Source organism: Pelobates fuscus, chromosome 5 (genome assembly GCF_036172605.1).
Source record: "Pelobates fuscus isolate aPelFus1 chromosome 5, aPelFus1.pri, whole genome shotgun sequence".
NCBI lineage: Eukaryota > Metazoa > Chordata > Amphibia > Anura > Pelobatidae > Pelobates > Pelobates fuscus.
The window spans coordinates 215,214,178-215,236,628 of NC_086321.1; the positions used below are offsets into that span (position 1 = coordinate 215,214,178).

General features: G+C 40.6%; 1 protein-coding gene across 1 annotated transcript in view; it reads left to right on the forward strand.

Moving 5' to 3' along the window:
• The window catches only part of PRUNE2 (prune homolog 2 with BCH domain), a 377,810-nt gene that overhangs the window by 79,327 nt on the left and 276,032 nt on the right, over positions 1 to 22,451 (forward strand). The window contains exons 4-5 of the mRNA XM_063456533.1: positions 11,701 to 11,864; positions 15,836 to 15,988. Of these exons, the coding sequence (XP_063312603.1) occupies positions 11,701 to 11,864; positions 15,836 to 15,988 (317 nt within the window). The remainder of the gene's footprint in view (positions 1 to 11,700; positions 11,865 to 15,835; positions 15,989 to 22,451) is intronic.

Consider the following 22,451-nt stretch of genomic DNA (forward strand, 5'->3'; position numbering starts at 1 on the left):
GAGGGCAAGGAAAAGATACTAAGTACCAACATTAAGGTACTCAATCTTTCTGACACTACACTGACTGAATTACAATCCCAAGTCTTGATGAAGGGTCTGTCATTTGTTCCAGTACCACCTTTTAACAAATTTGACTGGATTAAAGACATCCATTTGTTTGGCAGAAGACTGGCCCTACATAAGTTCTTTTACACTATGAATGAAAAAAGAGCAAAAGAACTTGGTTTCAGTGTCAGGGAATACCAATGCCTCAATGACTTAGTGTCCCTCCTAGAGGACAATGATGTTACCTCTCCCAAACCCTATACTGACTTAGGCCCGAAGAGCAAATTCACCCCCAACATTAGGGATTATAAAAATGTCGACTTGTTCATAGAATCCGTATGCAATATGATACAAAAACTTAAAGTCGACTCCCTTGAACCCCGACCTAATAGTAACCTCTCAAAGGAGGAATGGCGAGCCCTCCGTGACCTGCGTGACAACGAGGACATCATCATAAAACCGGCAGATAAGGGTGGAAATATTGTGGTCCTGAATAGAGCACATTACATCCAGTTAGCAACCAACATACTCAAGGATGAAACAACATACTGCACCCTCAAATCTGACCCTTCAACTAAATTTCTTTCTGATCTCAAGGGTATTCTGGATTCAGCATTTGACGAGTGTATCTTGGGTAGAGATGAACACGCCTATATCTACAATAAAAATCCAGTGGTCTCTACATTCTACTGTCTACCCAAGGTGCACAAAAAATCCATTCAATTAACAGCTAGACCTATCGTGTCAGGGGTTAATAATCTAACGAATAGAGCCAGTCTATATATAGATACAATACTTAGACCCTACGTCGAAAAACTACCTTCATATTTGAGAGATACAAAGGACACTTTAAAATGTCTGGCTTCTCTCAATTTACCAAGTAATGCACTTTTATGCAGTCTCGACGTAGAGGCTCTATATTCTTCAATCCCCCACACTAAAGGTTTAAAACATACCGAGAGCTTCCTTGCTACACGTGGCCCGCAACATGAATGCCACACACGGTTCGTGATTAACCTTCTGAGATTTGTTTTGACCCACAATTTCTTTCTCTTCGATGGTCAGTTCTACCACCAGGTGCAGGGCACTGCTATGGGTACGTCTTGTGCCCCATCGTATGCCAACCTGCACCTGGGGTGGTGGGAGAAAAATGTGGTGTTCTCAGATGTTAATGAGGAATTTACTAGGTTTATTTTCCTGTGGAAGAGATTTATCGATGATGTCCTCGTTGTATGGACAGGCACGGAGGACTCTTTCAGATCTTTTGTGGAAAAATTGAATACCAATGATCTGAACTTAAGATTTACGTTTGAGATCGGTGGTCTCACACTTAACTTTTTGGATTGTACCTTCAGCATCTCTAAAGACTTGGAGATTGTCACCACCCTGTATAGGAAGCCCACCTCAACAAATACGATGTTGAGGTGGGACAGCTACCATCCGACACCCCTCAAAAAAGGGATCCCGGTTGGACAATATCTCCGTCTAAGGAGAACTTGTTCAACAGAGGAAGAATTTATCAGCCAAGCAAAACTTCTCAGATCGAGATTCAAAGAGAGAGGATACCCTAATCGTTGCCTCAAGAGGGCCTTCCAGAGGGCTTTATTGAGCAACAGAGAAGATCTTTTAAAAGATAAGGTAATATCCTCCAACCAGGAACCCATTCGTTGCATAGCAACGTTTGATTCCGGATGGGACCAATCCAAACGGATTTTGGGTAGATTCTGGCCATTGATTTCTCAGGATCCCCAATTGAAGGGAGCAGTGACACCATTTGTCTCTCTCACGGCACGACGAGGTAAAAATTTAAAAGATGTTTTGGTGTCTAGTCATTTTTCCTCTAGATGTGCCACGACCAACTGGCTGTCAGTGAAAGGCACCTACAAATGTGGCAAGTGCGTAGCTTGCCCATTTATGATGAAGGATTCAAAAATACTTCCAAATATGATTGACAACTCAGTGTGTCAAGTAAAGCACTTTTTTAACTGTAATACGAAAGGCATCATATACCTACTGACCTGTATTTGTGGACTTAGGTATATTGGGAAAACCATACGCCCCTTTAAGAGGCGCGTTATGGAACATATACATTCAGTCAGAAACCTCAAAGACACCCCTGTTGCTAGACACATCAGAAATAATCATCAAGGTGATACAAGAGGGGTGAAATTTGCTGGGATTGAAAAAGTGCTTTTGGGCAGGAGAGGTGGCGACTTAGATCGTACCCTCCTCAGAAGAGAATCCTTTTGGATCTATAGATTCAACACACTGGCCCCCAATGGTTTGAATGAGGGGTTTACATTTACTCCCTTCATCGAAAGATGAGTTACACTGAGAGCATTATTTTTCATCATCAGTAATGCATCTCGCCTTAGTTTGTATATAGTTTAGTTATTATTTTTTGTAAATATCTTTGTAAATATTTTTGTTATAATTTGAATTACACTGATCACAAAAGCCTGTCCCTTTAAGAAGATAAATGGAAAAAACAAACAAACCATAAACTTCATTAAACTATTTCTGAGAGAAGTGAATTTATTATGGACTTTATACAGTAATAAGTATTTATTTATTTTGTTCTGTACATAATTTTTGTTCATTTAATTTATATATATATAAAAATTCTTTTCATTCAGTCATATATGACCAGGCCCTTTTCTGTGTTAATACCATTACCCTTGAATGTCCATTTACACTATCATCATTATTTATTAGCTAATAAGTGTATTTCAGGGCTTTGACGGTTCTCTAACTCTATGTTTAGGTGATGAGACACTTTAGAGTAATCTGCATGCCCTGTCAATCATGTTGTGACGTATCCAGAGGGGGCGGGACAGATTTGAACGCCGTTTTTCGGCGCGATCGAGTCCGCCGGTCCATCACACATAAAAGAGCCGCTAAGGGGGCAGTCAGATGCTTTACCTCTGACGAAGGCGCACTTCAAAGCGCTGAAACGTACGTTAGGTAGTCAGGAGTGGTTCCAGATTCCGTTATCTTTAGTTAGCCTAGTTAATTCTACTGATCCTGGGTTTATTTGAATCTTCGGAGGTTGTTGCTGGGAGGGTATTTGAATTATTTAGTATTCCTCATCCTGAGCTCTACTATAAATTTGCATCCTTATTTATTTAAGTTTTCATCCTTCATTTGACGTTCTGCCTTCAGGGGGGTGGTGGTAACTCCGGCATTTTTTTGCTATATGGGAGTCTGGGCATGTTTTGCCTGATTGATACTCAGTGTTACCAACTGCATTTGCAACACTGTAGCACATGAGCCTCTCTCCGTACTCCTATACATGTATTTTTCCTTCCTCTCATGATATAGGAACGATCAGTAAATAATTCTGAAGGTTGTCTCTGGGAGGAAATTAGAATTTTATTTCCTTTCCTGGGCTGAACTTATATTTAAGTTTGTATCCGAATTTGATTCAAGTTTGTATCCTTTACTTGATAACATTTAATAAGGGGGGGGGGGTACTTCAGCTCCTTGTGTTATATGGGAGTATCGGCATGTTTTGCCTATCTGATACATAGTGTTACCGGTCACCGGTGTATCAACACAGGAGCTACTCTCCAGTAACCCTTCCCTGTATGTTATAGGATCGATCAGTGACCAGTGTTGACTCTGGATTTGAATCTCAGGTGGTTATCAAGGACAATAAATAGATTTTTTTCCATTTGGTGTTATTGTCCATTATCACAGTAATATAGACACCACTCCTTATCATCTTTTTTATTTATTATTTTTTATTTTCTTTTGTTTTCACTGTGATCACTTACACTTATATATTTTTTCTATTAGTATTTGCATTGTTTTATTTTACTTCATTAAAGGTTAAGTTTTAGCATTGCAGCAAGGTAGGGATGTCCAGTCCTGGTCGACCTGGACAGAGATTAGGAGTGCCCTATTTCTCTCCAGTTCCTCCTCGTTTATATCTTTCTTTAATTACGTATGTAAGGGTTACCCCCTTGTTTTGGACTCCCCTGGACACACTTATAGTCTGGTTGCCGTTTGGCAACAGACTTTCTGTTCTTTTTTTCTTTAAAGTTTTTCCATTAGGTTTCAATACCTTTAAAGTGTGTCAATTTCCTTACTCCAGTGTAACTCACTAACATGGCCAGTTTTCTGAATCAATTAAAGGACCCAAATCAATGGTGTATAGATGCTGAAAAAGTATTTTCAGAAAAAGAGTGTACATTCTTATCAACCGATATGAGTATTGAATCCAAATTTAAACATTTGTCTAACATATGTAAGCAACAAATTAGGATTGGGTGGGAACTATCATCTCTACAGAATTACCTTAATAAAACGATGATACCAAGGGGTCTCAGGGTGCAAATTATGCCAAACATTGACATGGATGATGCCACCCTTCTCAAGGAATGGGAAGAGGCAGCGAATATTTGCTCTCGAACCTTCATGGATATCATCTGCAGGTTTGAGACCAAAAGACTCACCATTGTCAATGAAAAAGTGATTGAGGCAGTGGAAGCTACTCAAAAATTTAAGGAGGACCCTAACTTTAACACTCAAGAAGGGAACCTTCAACAAAATTTGAATAAATATAGGGACTCCATCAAAAAGAGGAAACATAGAAAATTCCTTAGAGACCACCATGATTATAAAAATGAGCGAGTCTATAGAAAATTCAAAAGAAGTGTTCGAGTAGATTCAGATCAGAACACCACGTCTGAATACGAAACGTCGGACACAGACAATGATGATAGCAGTACCTCGTCCACATCTCAAGTCACCGAACAATCAAAAGGCATTCTTAAAAAGGGGGTGACTTTTTTAGGGCACAACCCCCGAGAGGGGGAATTACCACTACAATACAGACAAACAAGGTACAGGGGGAGGGCAAGGAAAAGATACTAAGTACCAACATTAAGGTACTCAATCTTTCTGACACTACACTGACTGAATTACAATCCCAAGTCTTGATGAAGGGTCTGTCATTTGTTCCAGTACCACCTTTTAACAAATTTGACTGGATTAAAGACATCCATTTGTTTGGCAGAAGACTGGCCCTACATAAGTTCTTTTACACTATGAATGAAAAAAGAGCAAAAGAACTTGGTTTCAGTGTCAGGGAATACCAATGCCTCAATGACTTAGTGTCCCTCCTAGAGGACAATGATGTTACCTCTCCCAAACCCTATACTGACTTAGGCCCGAAGAGCAAATTCACCCCCAACATTAGGGATTATAAAAATGTCGACTTGTTCATAGAATCCGTATGCAATATGATACAAAAACTTAAAGTCGACTCCCTTGAACCCCGACCTAATAGTAACCTCTCAAAGGAGGAATGGCGAGCCCTCCGTGACCTGCGTGACAACGAGGACATCATCATAAAACCGGCAGATAAGGGTGGAAATATTGTGGTCCTGAATAGAGCACATTACATCCAGTTAGCAACCAACATACTCAAGGATGAAACAACATACTGCACCCTCAAATCTGACCCTTCAACTAAATTTCTTTCTGATCTCAAGGGTATTCTGGATTCAGCATTTGACGAGTGTATCTTGGGTAGAGATGAACACGCCTATATCTACAATAAAAATCCAGTGGTCTCTACATTCTACTGTCTACCCAAGGTGCACAAAAAATCCATTCAATTAACAGCTAGACCTATCGTGTCAGGGGTTAATAATCTAACGAATAGAGCCAGTCTATATATAGATACAATACTTAGACCCTACGTCGAAAAACTACCTTCATATTTGAGAGATACAAAGGACACTTTAAAATGTCTGGCTTCTCTCAATTTACCAAGTAATGCACTTTTATGCAGTCTCGACGTAGAGGCTCTATATTCTTCAATCCCCCACACTAAAGGTTTAAAACATACCGAGAGCTTCCTTGCTACACGTGGCCCGCAACATGAATGCCACACACGGTTCGTGATTAACCTTCTGAGATTTGTTTTGACCCACAATTTCTTTCTCTTCGATGGTCAGTTCTACCACCAGGTGCAGGGCACTGCTATGGGTACGTCTTGTGCCCCATCGTATGCCAACCTGCACCTGGGGTGGTGGGAGAAAAATGTGGTGTTCTCAGATGTTAATGAGGAATTTACTAGGTTTATTTTCCTGTGGAAGAGATTTATCGATGATGTCCTCGTTGTATGGACAGGCACGGAGGACTCTTTCAGATCTTTTGTGGAAAAATTGAATACCAATGATCTGAACTTAAGATTTACGTTTGAGATCGGTGGTCTCACACTTAACTTTTTGGATTGTACCTTCAGCATCTCTAAAGACTTGGAGATTGTCACCACCCTGTATAGGAAGCCCACCTCAACAAATACGATGTTGAGGTGGGACAGCTACCATCCGACACCCCTCAAAAAAGGGATCCCGGTTGGACAATATCTCCGTCTAAGGAGAAATTGTTCAACAGAGGAAGAATTTATCAGCCGAGCAAAACTTCTCAGATCGAGATTCAAAGAGAGAGGATACCCTAATCGTTGCCTCAAGAGGGCCTTCCAGAGGGCTTTATTGAGCAACAGAGAAGATCTTTTAAAAGATAAGGTAATATCCTCCAACCAGGAACCCATTCGTTGCATAGCAACGTTTGATTCCGGATGGGACCAATCCAAACGGATTTTGGGTAGATTCTGGCCATTGATTTCTCAGGATCCCCAATTGAAGGGAGCAGTGACACCATTTGTCTCTCTCACGGCACGACGAGGTAAAAATTTAAAAGATGTTTTGGTGTCTAGTCATTTTTCCTCTAGATGTGCCACGACCAACTGGCTGTCAGTGAAAGGCACCTACAAATGTGGCAAGTGCGTAGCTTGCCCATTTATGATGAAGGATTCAAAAATACTTCCAAATATGATTGACAACTCAGTGTGTCAAGTAAAGCACTTTTTTAACTGTAATACGAAAGGCATCATATACCTACTGACCTGTATTTGTGGACTTAGGTATATTGGGAAAACCATACGCCCCTTTAAGAGGCGCGTTATGGAACATATACATTCAGTCAGAAACCTCAAAGACACCCCTGTTGCTAGACACATCAGAAATAATCATCAAGGTGATACAAGAGGGGTGAAATTTGCTGGGATTGAAAAAGTGCTTTTGGGCAGGAGAGGTGGCGACTTAGATCGTACCCTCCTCAGAAGAGAATCCTTTTGGATCTATAGATTCAACACACTGGCCCCCAATGGTTTGAATGAGGGGTTTACATTTACTCCCTTCATCGAAAGATGAGTTACACTGAGAGCATTATTTTTCATCATCAGTAATGCATCTCGCCTTAGTTTGTATATAGTTTAGTTATTATTTTTTGTAAATATCTTTGTAAATATTTTTGTTATAATTTGAATTACACTGATCACAAAAGCCTGTCCCTTTAAGAAGATAAATGGAAAAAACAAACAAACCATAAACTTCATTAAACTATTTCTGAGAGAAGTGAATTTATTATGGACTTTATACAGTAATAAGTATTTATTTATTTTGTTCTGTACATAATTTTTGTTCATTTAATTTATATATATATAAAAATTATTTTCATTCAGTCATATATGACCAGGCCCTTTTCTATGTTAATACCATTACCCTTGAATGTCCATTTACACTATCATCATTATTTATTAGCTAATAAGTGTATTTCAGGGCTTTGACGGTTCTCTAACTCTATGTTTAGGTGATGAGACACTTTAGAGTAATCTGCATGCCCTGTCAATCATGTTGTGACGTATCCAGAGGGGGCGGGACAGATTTGAACGCCGTTTTTCGGCGCGATCGAGTCCGCCGGTCCATCACACATAAAAGAGCCGCTAAGGGGGCAGTCAGATGCTTTACCTCTGACGAAGGCGCACTTCAAAGCGCTGAAACGTACGTTAGGTAGTCAGGAGTGGTTCCAGATTCCGTTATCTTTAGTTAGCCTAGTTAATTCTACTGATCCTGGGTTTATTTGAATCTTCGGAGGTTGTTGCTGGGAGGGTATTTGAATTATTTAGTATTCCTCATCCTGAGCTCTACTATAAATTTGCATCCTTATTTATTTAAGTTTTCATCCTTCATTTGACGTTCTGCCTTCAGGGGGGTGGTGGTAACTCCGGCATTTTTTTGCTATATGGGAGTCTGGGCATGTTTTGCCTGATTGATACTCAGTGTTACCAACTGCATTTGCAACACTGTAGCACATGAGCCTCTCTCCGTACTCCTATACATATATTTTTCCTTCCTCTCATGATATAGGAACGATCAGTAAATAATTCTGAAGGTTGTCTCTGGGAGGAAATTAGAATTTTATTTCCTTTCCTGGGCTGAACTTATATTTAAGTTTGTATCCGAATTTGATTCAAGTTTGTATCCTTTACTTGATAACATTTAATAAGGGGGGGGGAGGTACTTCAGCTCCTTGTGTTATATGGGAGTATCGGCATGTTTTGCCTATCTGATACATAGTGTTACCGGTCACCGGTGTATCAACACAGGAGCTACTCTCCAGTAACCCTTCCCTGTATGTTATAGGATCGATCAGTGACCAGTGTTGACTCTGGATTTGAATCTCAGGTGGTTATCAAGGACAATAAATAGATTTTTTCCATTTGGTGTTATTGTCCATTATCACAGTAATATAGACACCACTCCTTATCATCTTTTTTATTTATTATTTTTTATTTTCTTTTGTTTTCACTGTGATCACTTACACTTATATATTTTTTCTATTAGTATTTGCATTGTTTTATTTTACTTCATTAAAGGTTAAGTTTTAGCATTGCAGCAAGGTAGGGGTGTCCAGTCCTGGTCGACCTGGACAGAGATTAGGAGTGCCCTATTTCTCTCCAGTTCCTCCTCGTTTATATCTTTCTTCAATTTACACTTTGCAGTTTGCTCTTTTTTTCAAGACTGGGAAACTGTGCTTCAGCGCAATATATTAGGTTTTATGAAATGACATGATTCTGCTGCAGATAGAGATGGACAAAGTGGTAACTAAACAGTAGGTGCAGAACATAGTGGACTGCTGCCTCCCCTCTGGACTGCCCTTTTGTAATTCTTCTGTATCAGTCATTTTCCTCCTGGGACAGACTTGAACATATGTCTGGAGTGGTGTGGGAAAGAGTGATATCATCAGACACATCGCCACTCCCACCGCTAAAACTAGACATTAGGGACATTGCATGGGTACTGTGCTCTGTCTCTTCAGTAAAGAATGGCACAAAGTCTATGCTGAGCTCTCCTTTAGTTGCTTCTTGTGGGGACTACAAGAAATAAGGTGTAACACAGGCAATGGGAACAAATCCCTGGTTTACCAATCCTTGTTCTGAGCACCATAAAACAGAGAATCTGTAATACTGGAACTAGCTCTGGTAGAAGGAGCTACAGTGCCAGTGCAAGTAGCAGCAGACATTATTGCAGCATGAAAAAGATGAGAAACATAAAATTGCCTATTGGATGGTGAATTGGATGTAATGGACATTCTGCTAATTTCACTATTAGTCGAGATGGTGGTGGTGGGGGTAATGGAGGTATCAATGGAGGCAGTGTCAGCAATCCTTATGGCTGAGTAAGAGGTATTCAGACTTTCAAAAACCATGGCACTACTGTTGATGGTTGATTGGGAAACACAAGCTCTTTCCCTACCCTTCCACAATTTCGTTTTTGGATTAGGATGTAGCATTCGTTACCAGATAAATCTCTAATTTTGTCTGACATTCAGAACTTGGAAGCATCCATTTCAAAGCATATAAAATTATTAAAAATTAGTTTTCTGAACAAATTAAGCCAAACCTTTTCAGATGAAGTCAGTTACGTAAGGATAACAACGTAGGGACTTAGATCTATTAAGACTGAAACAGCAAAATTAAGAAAAGGGCTGTAGTGGACCACAGTTAACCCGACTGGTTACATCTGTTATTTCCTTCCTTCAGCCACTCTGGAACCATTAACACAAGCAGGCTTCCATTCCCCCAGTAACCAGACGAAACATAGTTCTGGGAGTCAACTGAGTTTTTTTCAGGCCACACACAGCTTTTATGCCCAGCCCCTACATGGGGTTTACAATACAATAAAATAGGGGTTTCAATCCCAGGATCCTCTGAGCCTGAGAGATAATTGTGTGAGAAAAACCTTTAATCTCATTATCTCTCAGGTACAGAAAATTCATACAAAATATACAGTACCGCGATTTGAGTGTATAACATATTCAAATATCACTCAGATCGGTTCGGTGAAACGGGAATGCCATCAAGTAACATTTTGACCGGCTAGACATGAGGTGCTAGGCGAAAACAGTTACAGGAAAATAGATGCACTGGCCTGTCTCCGTACATAGGGTTCATGTGTGAACACCAAGCAAAGGTCTTCATTTCAGTATACGAATGCTCCTCCTGTTCGGTAGTTCATATCTCCCGAACGTCGTTCACATAGGTGGTCGGAAAATATAAAAGGCGTTTTACCCTTGTTCATGCAAGTGCCAAGCCGAAAAGAGTTCCAAGTACCACTGCCCACATTTGGGAGACACGATGGCCACTGTTCTTTTGTCTGCCACGTGTGTTCAGTTATATGAAATGGCGGCCACCCATGGGCAGCATTCATTAATTACTTCCCTTGCGATTTCGCACTTAAGTTGCTGGTGTGAACATTCTAATGAGGTGCAGGGGTGGTCCTCATTCGGGAGACGAATGGATATTGTTCGTATGAAGTACTCATGAATGGAAAAGGGTAAAACAAACAAAATAAAGGGGAAAACACACAAATATGTGGAAGGTTCTGCCACACATTTTTTTTCTCAATGCTGATCTTTCATTTGTTTAGTAGATAGATAGCTCCCTAATTTGGTATACTTACATGGGATTGCCATAATATTGGGTATCAAATTTAAGACTTATTTACTAAGTAACTGAAAGAGCAAATGAAAAATGGCAATCCTTATTTTTGCTATTTCAGCTGTTTAGTAGATAAAAATTATACACAAAATTTCTACCTTGATGTGGGGTTCTCCTAGATGGGATCAATTAGGATGCTGTTTAGTACTTCCCTAACTTGTTACTCTGATGTGGGGTTCTCCTACTTAACATACAAAATTAGGGCACTGTCTAGTAGATATCTCCCTAATGTGGTAACCTTATGTGAGCTTGCCTATTCAAGGATACCAATTAGTGCACCGTTTAGTACATTTTCGGGGGAAATTATTTGTATGCTGTTTGTGCAGGATGTGAAAAGCCTTGGTGACTTCAAAAGACACTGCATGGGCATGGCATAATTGTTCATGCCCTGCTCAGATATAGAAATGTATTTGTATAAAGAAAAGGGAGAATACAAACGTTCAGAAAACTGAAGTGCAATGTGTAAAATGTGCTGCCATGACAATACAGTGTTTGTAAGGAAAAAATATTTTGTTAGGAACCTTAAAAATACCACCAAAATGTGGAAACAATGTATATGAGTGGTGAGTGTACCCCTACAAAGTACACTCCCTACACACTAGAATGCACCCATAATGTTTAACCTATAAAAGTTGCTGTAGATTTTGCCATTTACAGTCCATAAGCTGAGTTGCAGAGGGTCAGAATAGAATGTAGCACTAGAGCCAGAGCAAAACTGAAGTGAGGCTTTATGGCACTGATCTGAGAATTACTTTTTATTTCCATCAAAGTCTAACATAGCTTTTTGTTTTTGTCCGTAGTGATGACGAAAGTTTGGAAGCATCCGTTGTCAAAGTTATTAACCCAGGGACAAGGCTAGATGGTGTTCAGATGGTGCATGACTCATCCTCCTCCTTGGTTGCCCAAGAGATCCTGGAAGAGGGGCCGGAGCTTGTTACTCGACAGCTAGCTCATCTGCTCAGAGGTGAGCGATTACTCCTGACATTATTAAATGATAAAACGTGTAATGGAGTGTTTCTGAATTTGCTCATGCTTAAAAAATGCGATCTATTCTTTGGTTAACAATCCCTTTAAAGACTACAGGGAGCTTCATAAAAGAAGCAGGGAGTAAAGAGTTTCAAAGTAGCATTCTATTGACTGATAAAAACTAATGTTTTAAACAGGCTTCTGCTTGTATTACTATACTGCTAGACAGGATTATTAAGTAGAGCTATCTACACTTTTCCACATCAGTTGGGTGGCTGCAAAGACTGATGCTTGTTTTAACTTTGTGTCCTGGGGCTCTGTGGTGTTTGCGGTAATGACATACTTGCCCAACAGTGGACAATGAATATGGAGCAGTGTCCTGTGATTGCATACTTAATAATTTTCTGGTCAGAAAAAAATGTTTATATAATTCAATTTTGATGGTGAAATATGTGACTTTCATTATCCTTTCATTATCTGGAACTGCTATAATCAAATTTACATTACCCTTTTTCTTTTCTTTCGTGATGTCCAATATAGCCACCACAGCAGCAAGCAGTGGGACATCAGAACAGTCATAAATGGAAATATTGTATTTTCATAATGTAGCAACGAATGTGTCATACACAACTAACACCACAGTGTTCATGGCTTAAGCCCAGGCAATGAGGAACTAGAAATTGTGTTAAAATGTGATTTTAAATGCTAGATGCTTATTGTGGAAAACCATTTATTCATTTTAAACTGCTTCTACACCTGCACTTCAGGTGAATTAAGCGTTACTTTTTTTTCATGGATGCCTATTCAAAGTGAATTTTAAATTTAAGGCCAAATTGAAAATTGAATTTTTCTAATTCGACTATTTTGGTTCAAATGTTGAATTTCACTTTGAATTCCTAATAATTCTCACTTTTGTGAATAAGCTTGATCTCCATTCATAAGTAGCTGTGCTTTTGGTATTCTTTTCTGAAAAACAATATCAGGATAATTTACTAACATGAGAATTCAAAGTGAATTTTAAATTGCATAGTCTGTTCTCAACTTAAATGGTGGGGGTATATGAAATAAAAGCAGAAAACAGCAAATGATGGTGCATAGCATATGGAACTAGGTGCAGGACATACAAAATAAAATATATATTTTTGACACAAAACTCACATTTGAAAGAGCTATAAGACCAGCTCTGAGTTTAACAACATGCAGCAGTACAATCCCCACTGTTGGATATGTAGATCTGGTCCCTCAATGTATGGTTGCTATAGAAAAGATAAAAATGGTAAACAATAGTGCTCACTGTAATCAATGTAATAATGGTTGTAAAAATAAGAATATTCTACTCACATGTAGTGGTGCAGTAGATCCTGCTCAGATGGTAGCACTTGGGTGGTATAATCTCCACCAGGGTATAATGTTGGGAAGATTCCTCGAGGAGTTGTATCCAAAGTTACCTTATAAGGTAAGTTTTAGTGCCAGGAACAGAAGAAGATAAAAGTAATAAAAGCAACAAAAGCATAACTAACAAACACTAAATGGACAAACACAACTAGTAGTGAATGCCAAATATAATTTAATACTTTAAAAACAAATGTTAAAGGGAGACTATAGTCACTAGAACAACTACAGCTTATTGAATTTGTTCTGGTGAATAGAATCATTACCTTCAGGCTTTTTGCTGTAAACACTGTCTTTTCAGAGAAAAAGCAGTGTTTACATTACCGCCTAGTGATAACTTCACTGGCCACTCCTCAGATAGTTGTTAGAGATCATTCCTGGGTCATGGCTGCCTAGAATGCATCCAAACATTCAGTGTCTCCTCCCTCTGCACGCAGACGCTGAACTTTCCTCATAGAGATTCATTGATTCAATTCATCTCTATGAGGAGATGCTGATTGGCCAGGGTTGTGTTTGAATCATGCTGGCTCTGCCCCTGATCTGCCTCTTTGTCAGTCTCAGCCAATCCTATGAGGAAGCACTGTGATTGGATCAGACTACCACTTCTGATGATGTCAGCAGACTGTTTGTTTTTCTGAGTCTGACAGCATGCAAAGTTACAGCTTCTGGCTTGAAAATAGTAAGATTTTTACTATATTTATGGAGGCATAAGGGGCCCAGGTGGGCTAGATGGTGGTGTTAACACTATAGGGTCAGGAATACATGTTTGTGTTCCTGACCCTATAGTGATCCTTTAAAGCAACAAAATGCATTTCGCTAACTGGGGGGCTTTTTCAAGTGTATTTTTTCTTTGGGATTATATGAAAAATCTTTATATATATATATATATCTTTAAATATATATATATGCAAAAGCTGCCACTACAATGGGCATTTAAGCTCACCTGCTATGGCAAGGCAAAACCTCTTAGGTGAGTCCTTCACTGACAACTAAAAGGAAAAGAAGAATTTAGTCATGAAGGCTAACAAATTGAAATCTCTTTATTTTGGAAAAATGGTGCCTCAGAGGGATATAGATTTGGGGCCAATACAAACCATTGTCTCCAAAATCTATTCATAAACAGGACTATACAGGTCACACATTTAGGCTGGAAGAAAGGAGATTTAGTCTAAAGCAAAGGACATGTTTTTTTATAGTAAGAACAATAAGGATGTGGAATTCTCTGCCTAGTAAAGTGGTTTTAGCAGAGTCTGTACAGATGTTTAAACAGCAATTGGATAAATACTTGCAAAAACTTAATACACAGGGATTTACATTTTCATTAGTATGATAATAGCTTATTGATCCAAGGAGATAACTGACTATCATTCTGGGGTCAAGATGGATTTTTTTTTCTTATTGGAAGTACTTCAAACTATTTTTTCGCCTTCTTTTGGATCAACAGCAAAAAAAAACATTTTTAGAAAGGCTGAACTTGATGGACCAAGTCTCTTTTCAGTAACTATGTAACTCACCTTGCCGTCTTCAGCTTAAAGGGAAACTCCAGTGCCAGAAAAACGATCCGTTTTTCTGGCACTGGAGGGTCCCTCTCCCTCCCACCCACCAATCCCCGGTTACTGAAGGGGTGAAAACCCCTTCAGTGACTTACCTGGGACAGCGGCGATGTCCCTCGCCGCTGTCTCCGCCTCCGCGACGCTCCTCCTAGTGATTACGTCGGCCGGTGGGCGAGACTAATCTCGCTCACCGGCCGAGGAGACCTAATGCGCATGCGCGGAAATTCCGCGCATGCGCATTACGTCTCCCCATAGGAAAGCATTGAAAAATCATTTCAATGCTTTCCCATGGGGTTTTGAGCGACGCTGGAGGTCCTCACACAGCGTGAGGACGTCCAGCGACGCTCTAGCACAGGAAACCTGTGCTAGAGCCCAGGAAGTGACCTCTAGTGGCTGTCTATTAGACAGCCACTAGAGGTGGAGTTAACCCTGCAATGTAAATATTGCAGTTTATGAAAAACTGCAATAATTACAGTTGCAGGGTTAAGGGTAGTGGGAGTTGGCACCCAGACCACTCCAATGAGCAGAAGTGGTCTGGGTGCCTGGAGTGTCCCTTTAAAGCAAAATCTATGACACAGAGAGGGATGTGGCAGGGGAGTTTACACTTAAATGGCCATTGGAGTGATATTAAAAAAAAAAAAAACACAATTTATTTAAATGTGCATAGGGACTTGGGATAGTGCGCAAGTAATGTTTTAATTTGGGTTTTATCGTATGAATCCATTGAAAAAGGATAGTTGGGTTTATTCACTAAGAAGTGACTTGTGGTGAATTAAAAACTGATTAGCAAAATTCAGACTGAAATAGTCAAGCTGTGATTGGAGCTTAAGTGGCATATCTTATTAAATTGGCCTAGATTTTGCCATTTTATTTACAATTCACTAAGATGCAGTGATTGGTGAATAAAACCCAAAGTTTAAAAATTTTCTGTAACAACAAAGTTTTTGTATCTTTCTCTCTGATCCAAACTCCTTACTGCAAATTGTATGAGATACATTGTTATCACTCCTGTTTATATTTGCAGGAAGCATTCTGTTTAGCTGGTTGTCGGCAGAACATGAGAGGATCCCTGCACAACAAGAGGATATTGTTTATATACTGGAAGAGAAGTTTCCGGAGCTCCCACCTCGGCAAGACATTATCAGCTGCTTGCAAGAAACCAAGCTGCATACTCATGGTGACACATTCTTTTATATTATCTCATTTCTAAAAACAAAGGTACTCAACATGTTAACATGACAGCATGTTCATTTCAGGATCTAATTTACATCTTGTTTGAATTAGGTACAGAATTCTCAGGCACTGTTACCCCCTTTCCCCCGAAATCCAATTATCGGTTGCTTGCTCCGTGATTTGGAGGACACACAAGAGTACTCAACCTTTCTCCACAAATAGCAAAATTAAAATAGTTTTAAAACGTACCTAAAAACAATGCACAATTCCAGTCAGTATAGGCACTGTAGTACTGGCAAATTCAGTCCAGGTTATTTAAACTTCTAGATTCAACCAGCTAACAGTAAACAGCATCCATGGAGCAACGTCCAATGTTTTGCTAACTGGCAGCAATAGTTTAGCTGGCTGGCGGGAGCAGGGCTGCCATCAGAAATTTTGGGGCCCCTGACAAAGCACAAGGTCTGGGCCCGCCCACGCCCTACCTAGTCCGCTGACAATGATGCAGGACTGAATGTGGTGTGTATAGTGGAAGTGAATTAAAATGTGTGTAATGGATGTAGTGTTTGTGTGTATTAGATACTGTTTGTGCAGTGAATGCAGAGTGTGTGTTTGTGTAGCGGATGCAGTGTGTATAGTGAACGCAAAGTGTGTTTGAGTAGTGGATGTAGTGTGTGTACAGTGATGTAGTGTGTGTTTGTGTAGTGGATGTAGTGTTTGTATGTACTAGATGAAATGTGTTTAGTGGATGCAGTGTCTGTAGTGGATGCAGTGTGTGTATTAGACGCAGTGTCTGTGTATAGTGAATGCAGAGTGTTTCAATTTGTGGTGGATGTAGTCCACTGTACTGTGAATACAGGATGTTTGTGTAGTGGATGCTGTGTGTACAGTTAATGCAGAGTGTGTGTCAGTATAGTGAATCCAGAGTGTGTGCATAGTTTAGTGAATGCAGAGTGTGTGTTAGTGTGTAATGAATGCAGAGTGTGTGTTAGTGTGTAGTGAATGCAGAGTGTGTCAGTGTAATGCATTTAGTGTGTGTGTGTTAGTGCAGTGAATGCAGAGTGTGTGTAAATGTGTAGTGAATGCAGAGTGTGTGTAAATGTGTAGTGAATGCAGAGTGTGTGTTAATGTGTAGTGAATGCAGAGTGTGTGTCAATGTGTAGTGAATGCAGAGAGTGTGTTAGTGTGTAGCGGATGCAGAGTGTGTGTTAGTGTGTAGCGGATGCAGTGTGTTAATGTGTAGTGAATGCAGAGGGTGTGTTTGTGTAGCGGATGCAGTGTGTATAGTGAACGCAAAGTGTGTTTGAGTAGTGGATGTAGTGTGTGTACAGTGATGTAGTGTGTGTTTGTATGTACTAGATGAAATGTGTTTAGTGGATGCAGTGTCTGTAGTGGATGCAGTGTGTGTATTAGACGCAGTGTCTGTGTATAGTGAATGCAGAGTGTTTCAATTTGTGGTGGATGTAGTGTGTGTACTGTGAATACAGGATATTTGTGTAGTGGATGCTGTGTGTACAGTTAATGCAGAGTGTGTGTCAGTATAGTGAATCCAGAGTGTGTGCATAGTTTAGTGAATGCAGAGTGTGTGTTAGTGTGTAATGAATGCAGAGTGTGTGTTAGTGTGTAGTGAATGCAGAGTGTGTCAGTGTAATGCATTTAGTGTGTGTGTGTTAGTGCAGTGAATGCAGAGTGTGTGTAAATGTGTAGTGAATGCAGAGTGTGTGTAAATGTGTAGTGAATGCAGAGTGTGTGTTAATGTGTAGTGAATGCAGAGCGTGTGTTAGTGTGTAGCGGATGCAGAGTGTGTGTTAGTGTGTAGCGGATGCAGTGTGTTAATGTGTAGTGAATGCAGAGGGTGTGTTTGTGTAGCGGATGCAGTGTGTATAGTGAACGCAAAGTGTGTTTGAGTAGTGGATGTAGTGTGTGTACAGTGATGTAGTGTGTGTTTGTATGTACTAGATGAAATGTGTTTAGTGGATGCAGTGTCTGTAGTGGATGCAGTGTGTGTATTAGACGCAGTGTCTGTGTATAGTGAATGCAGAGTGTTTCAATTTGTGGTGGATGTAGTGTGTGTACTGTGAATACAGGATGTTTGTGTAGTGGATGCTGTGTGTACAGTTAATGCAGAGTGTGTGTCAGTATAGTGAATGCAGAGTGTGTGCATAGTTTAGTGAATGCAGAGTGTGTGCATAGTTTAGTGAATGCAGAGTGTGTGTTAGTGTGTAGTGAATGCAGAGTGTGTCAGTGTAATGCATTTAGTGTGTGTGTGTTAGTGCAGTGAATGCAGAGTGTGTGTAAATGTGTAGTGAATGCAGAGTGTGTGTAAATGTGTAGTGAATGCAGAGTGTGTGTTAATGTGTAGTGAATGCAGAGAGTGTGTTAGTGTGTAGCGGATGCAGAGTGTGTGTTAGTGTGTAGCGGATGCAGTGTGTTAATGTGTAGTGAATGCAGAGAGTGTGTTAGTGTGTAGCGGATGCAGAGAGTGTGCTAGTGTAGTGAATGCAGAGTGTGTTAATATGTAGCGAATGCAGAGTGTGTGTCAGTATAGTGGATGCAGTGAGTGGGTTAGTGTGTAGTGTATGCAGAGTGCATGTTGTATTAGTGAATACAGTGTGTGTATTGTATTAGTGTATGCACTGTGTGTGTTAGTGTATGCAGTGTGTGTGTGTGTGTTGTGTTAGTGTATGCAGTATGTATGTTGTGTTAGTGTATGCAGTGTGTGTGTTAGTGTATGCAGTATTAGTGTATGAAGAGTGTGTGTTGTGTTAGTGTATGCAGTGTGTGTTGTGTTAGTGTATGCAGAGTGTGTGTTGTGTCAGTGTATGCAGTGTGTGTTGTGTCAGTGTATGCAGTGTGTGTGTTGTGTCAGTGTATGTAGTGTGTGTGTTGTGTCAGTGTATGTAGTGTGTGTGTTGTGTCAGTGTATGTAGTGTGTGTGTGTTGTGTCAGTGTATGCAGTGTGTGTGTGTTGTGTCAGTGTATGCAGTGTGTGTGTTGTGTCAGTGTATGTAGTGTGTGTGTGTTGTGCCAGTGTAAGCAGTGTGTGTGTGTGTTGTGCCAGTGTAAGCAGTGTGTGTGTGTTGTGTTAGTGTATGTAGTGTGTGTGTGTTGTGTTAGTGTATATAGTGTGTGTGTGTGTGTGTTGTGTCAGTATATGCAGTGTGTGTGTGTTGTGTCAGTGTATGTAGTGTGTGTGTGTGTGTGTTGTCAGTGTATGCAGTGTGTGTGTTGTGTCAGTGTATGTAGTGTGTGTGTGTTGTGTCAGTGTATGTAGTGTGTGTGTGTTGTGTCAGTGTGTATGTTGTGTCAGTGTATGTAGTGTGTGTTTTGTCAGTGTATGTAGTGTGTGTGTGTTGTGTCAGTGTATGTAGTGTGTGTTGTGTCAGTGTATGTAGTGTGTGTGTTGTGTCAGTGTATGCAGTGTGTGTGTTGTGTCAGTGTATGCAGTGTGTGTGTTGTGTCAGTGTATGCAGTGTGTGTTGTGTCAGTGTATGTGTTGTGTCAGTGTATGCAGTGTGTGTGTGTTGTGTCAGTGTATGCAGTGTGTGTGTTGTGTCAGTGTATGCAGTGTGTGTGTTGTGTCAGTGTATGCAGTGTGTGTGTTGTGTCAGTGTATGTAGTGTGTGTGTGTGTGTTGTGTCAGTGTATGCAGAGTGTGTTGTGTCGGTGTATGCAGTGTCAGTGTATGCAGTGTGTGTGTTGTGTCAGTGTATGCAGTGTGTGTGTTGTGTCAGTGTATGCAGTGTGTGTGTTGTGTCAGTGTATGCAGTGTGTGTTGTGTCAGTGTATGCAGTGTGTGTGTTGTGTCAGTGTATGCAGTGTGTGTTGTGTCAGTGTATGTAGTGTGTGTGTGTGTTGTGTCAGTGTATGCAGTGTGTGTGTGTTGTGTCAGTGTATGCAGTGTGTGTGTTGTGTCAGTGTATGCAGTGTGTGTGTTGTGTCAGTGTATGCATGTGTGTGTGTTGTGTCAGTGTATGTAGTGTGTGTGTGTGTGTTGTGTCAGTGTATGCAGTGTGTGTGTTGTGTCAGTGTATGTGTTGTGTCAGTGTATGCAGTGTGTGTGTGTGTGTTGTGTCAGTGTATGCAGTGTGTGTGTTGTGTCAGTGTATGCAGTGTGTGTGTTGTGTCAGTGTATGCAGTGTGTGTGTTGTGTCAGTGTATGTAGTGTGTGTGTGTGTTGTGTCAGTGTATGCAGAGTGTGTTGTGTCGGTGTATGCAGTGTCAGTGTATGCAGTGTGTGTGTTGTGTCAGTGTATGCAGTGTGTGTGTTGTGTCAGTGTATGCAGTGTGTGTGTTGTGTCAGTGTATGCAGTGTGTGTTGTGTCAGTGTATGCAGTGTGTGTGTTGTGTCAGTGTATGCAGTGTGTGTTGTGTCAGTGTATGTAGTGTGTGTGTGTGTTGTGTCAGTGTATGCAGTGTGTGTGTTGTGTCAGTGTATGCAGTGTGTGTGTTGTGTCAGTGTATGCAGTGTGTGTGTTGTGTCAGTGTATGCAGTGTGTGTGTTGTGTCAGTGTATGCAGTGTGTGTTGTGTCAGTGTATGCAGTGTGTGTGTTGTGTCAGTGTATGTGTTGTGTCAGTGTATGCAGTGTGTGTGTGTGTTGTGTCAGTGTATGCAGTGTGTGTGTTGTGTCAGTGTATGCAGTGTGTGTGTTGTGTCAGTGTATGTGTGTAAATTTGCAATCTGGGGTGAGGGGGAGGAGGGGCATTTTAACATAATAAAAAAAAAATTACATTTATTTAAATTGTTTCTCCCCCCTCCCTGCTTACCTGTGTCTAGGGAGGGGGGAGTTTCCATCCCTGGTGGTCCGGTGGCATGGTGGGGCCCCCCGGCTTCCCTGTTACCGCAGAGGGGGCCCAGGCAGCACACAGCTTCTCCTCTTCTCTCTCCTCCAATAACTCTCGCGAGACCCGCGGAGCGTTGCCATGGCAACCGGGTCTCGCGAGAGTTATTAGCAGAAACGAGAGAAGAAGAGTCTGTGTGCTGCCTGGGCCCCCTCTGCGGTAACAGGGAAGCCGGGGGGCCCACGGCTGCACACATAGATCGCGATATTCGCTATCTATGTGTGCAGGGAGGGAAAGTGGGGCCCAGGACTGCCAGAGCAGTCCGGGCCCCCCAGGGCCGCCGGGCCCGTGACAACCGTCATGGTTGTCACCCCCTGATGGCGGCCTTGGGCGGGAGTATAAGTAACAAAATGAGATTCAGTCAGAAACAAAAATAAACCAAGAACTTTCACTAAACTGTTAGTTGTTTGGGATTTAAAGTCATTTTCCAATTTTACTCAAAAATAGCTAAACTAAAAACATTTAGACTTTTAGATTTTGTTTCAATTTGTTTATTTTGGCCTACAATTTTAAATTCAAATTACATTATTAAAAATCCAATAATGAAATCCAGTGGTATTGTAATACTAATAATTAACATGAGAAGTGAGATACATTGTCAGTCTAAGTACCAAAACAACTTTATCATAATTAAGTGGCTTTGGTGAATAGATCATAACCTGATAGATTAACATCTCAATTGTCTGGCATGTAGGAATTAAATCACTTTGTTCATGCAGTTCTGGTCACACCTTCCCTAGCTGTGACTCCCAAAGTCTCCCTACAAACTCCCTAAAAAACTGCTCAGCTATTTTATCTTCCTTTATTGCATAGTGTGTTTAATTTAAAATTTCTTATCTTCCGCTTTGTTATTTGCCTGCTAGAATGTACAGTAGAATATTATGTGTGATTAAAGTTCAGAAACAACAACTTCTAAAGTAAACACTGTGTTGTAAACATTTAACAAAATTTAATTGAGACTATGGGAGTCAAATCCTGGGCAGGCATGGCTAGGACTGCATAAACAAAGTGATTAATCTCCAAAGCTAAAATGTAGCTTTAGAATGCAGGGACATGGTTTATATATCAGAAATGGTTAAATAATGGGAAACTATAGTGCCAGGAAATCAAAGCTGTTTTGGTTATGGGGTTATGAGTGTTCTGGAGCTCCACCAGTGTAGCAGTGTTACCCTCCTCAATATTTAGTAATAGTTTGACTTCTTCTCCAGCATCGGCAGTGCAGAGCTCAGCTTGCTGGCTGAGAACTATCAGGTGATGTTTCCAACCAATGAGCTAGGCTTGCATGTTAGGGCTTAACTCAGGAGAGCTAATGGAAGCTTCTAAGCAGGAACTTCTGGATCTCTTTCTGGCAGAGAGGAGGTGTGGACTGGCGCAGGTGGACCTAAGAAGTTAAACTGTGACTTTCCATTACAAGCTTGACCTCTTACATTGGGGGGCATTAGAGCATTCCAGGCACCATAACCAATACATCAGTCTAATTGGAGTGTTCCTTTAAGCTAACTTTGCTTTAGTACTTAGAGTATCCCTTTTAGTTCTACCTTGCTATTCTGTATATATGATGTGAGTAATGCAGTACTGCCTTCTACATTGTGAGCTGAATACAGAAAAAAAACATTTAATTCAATTT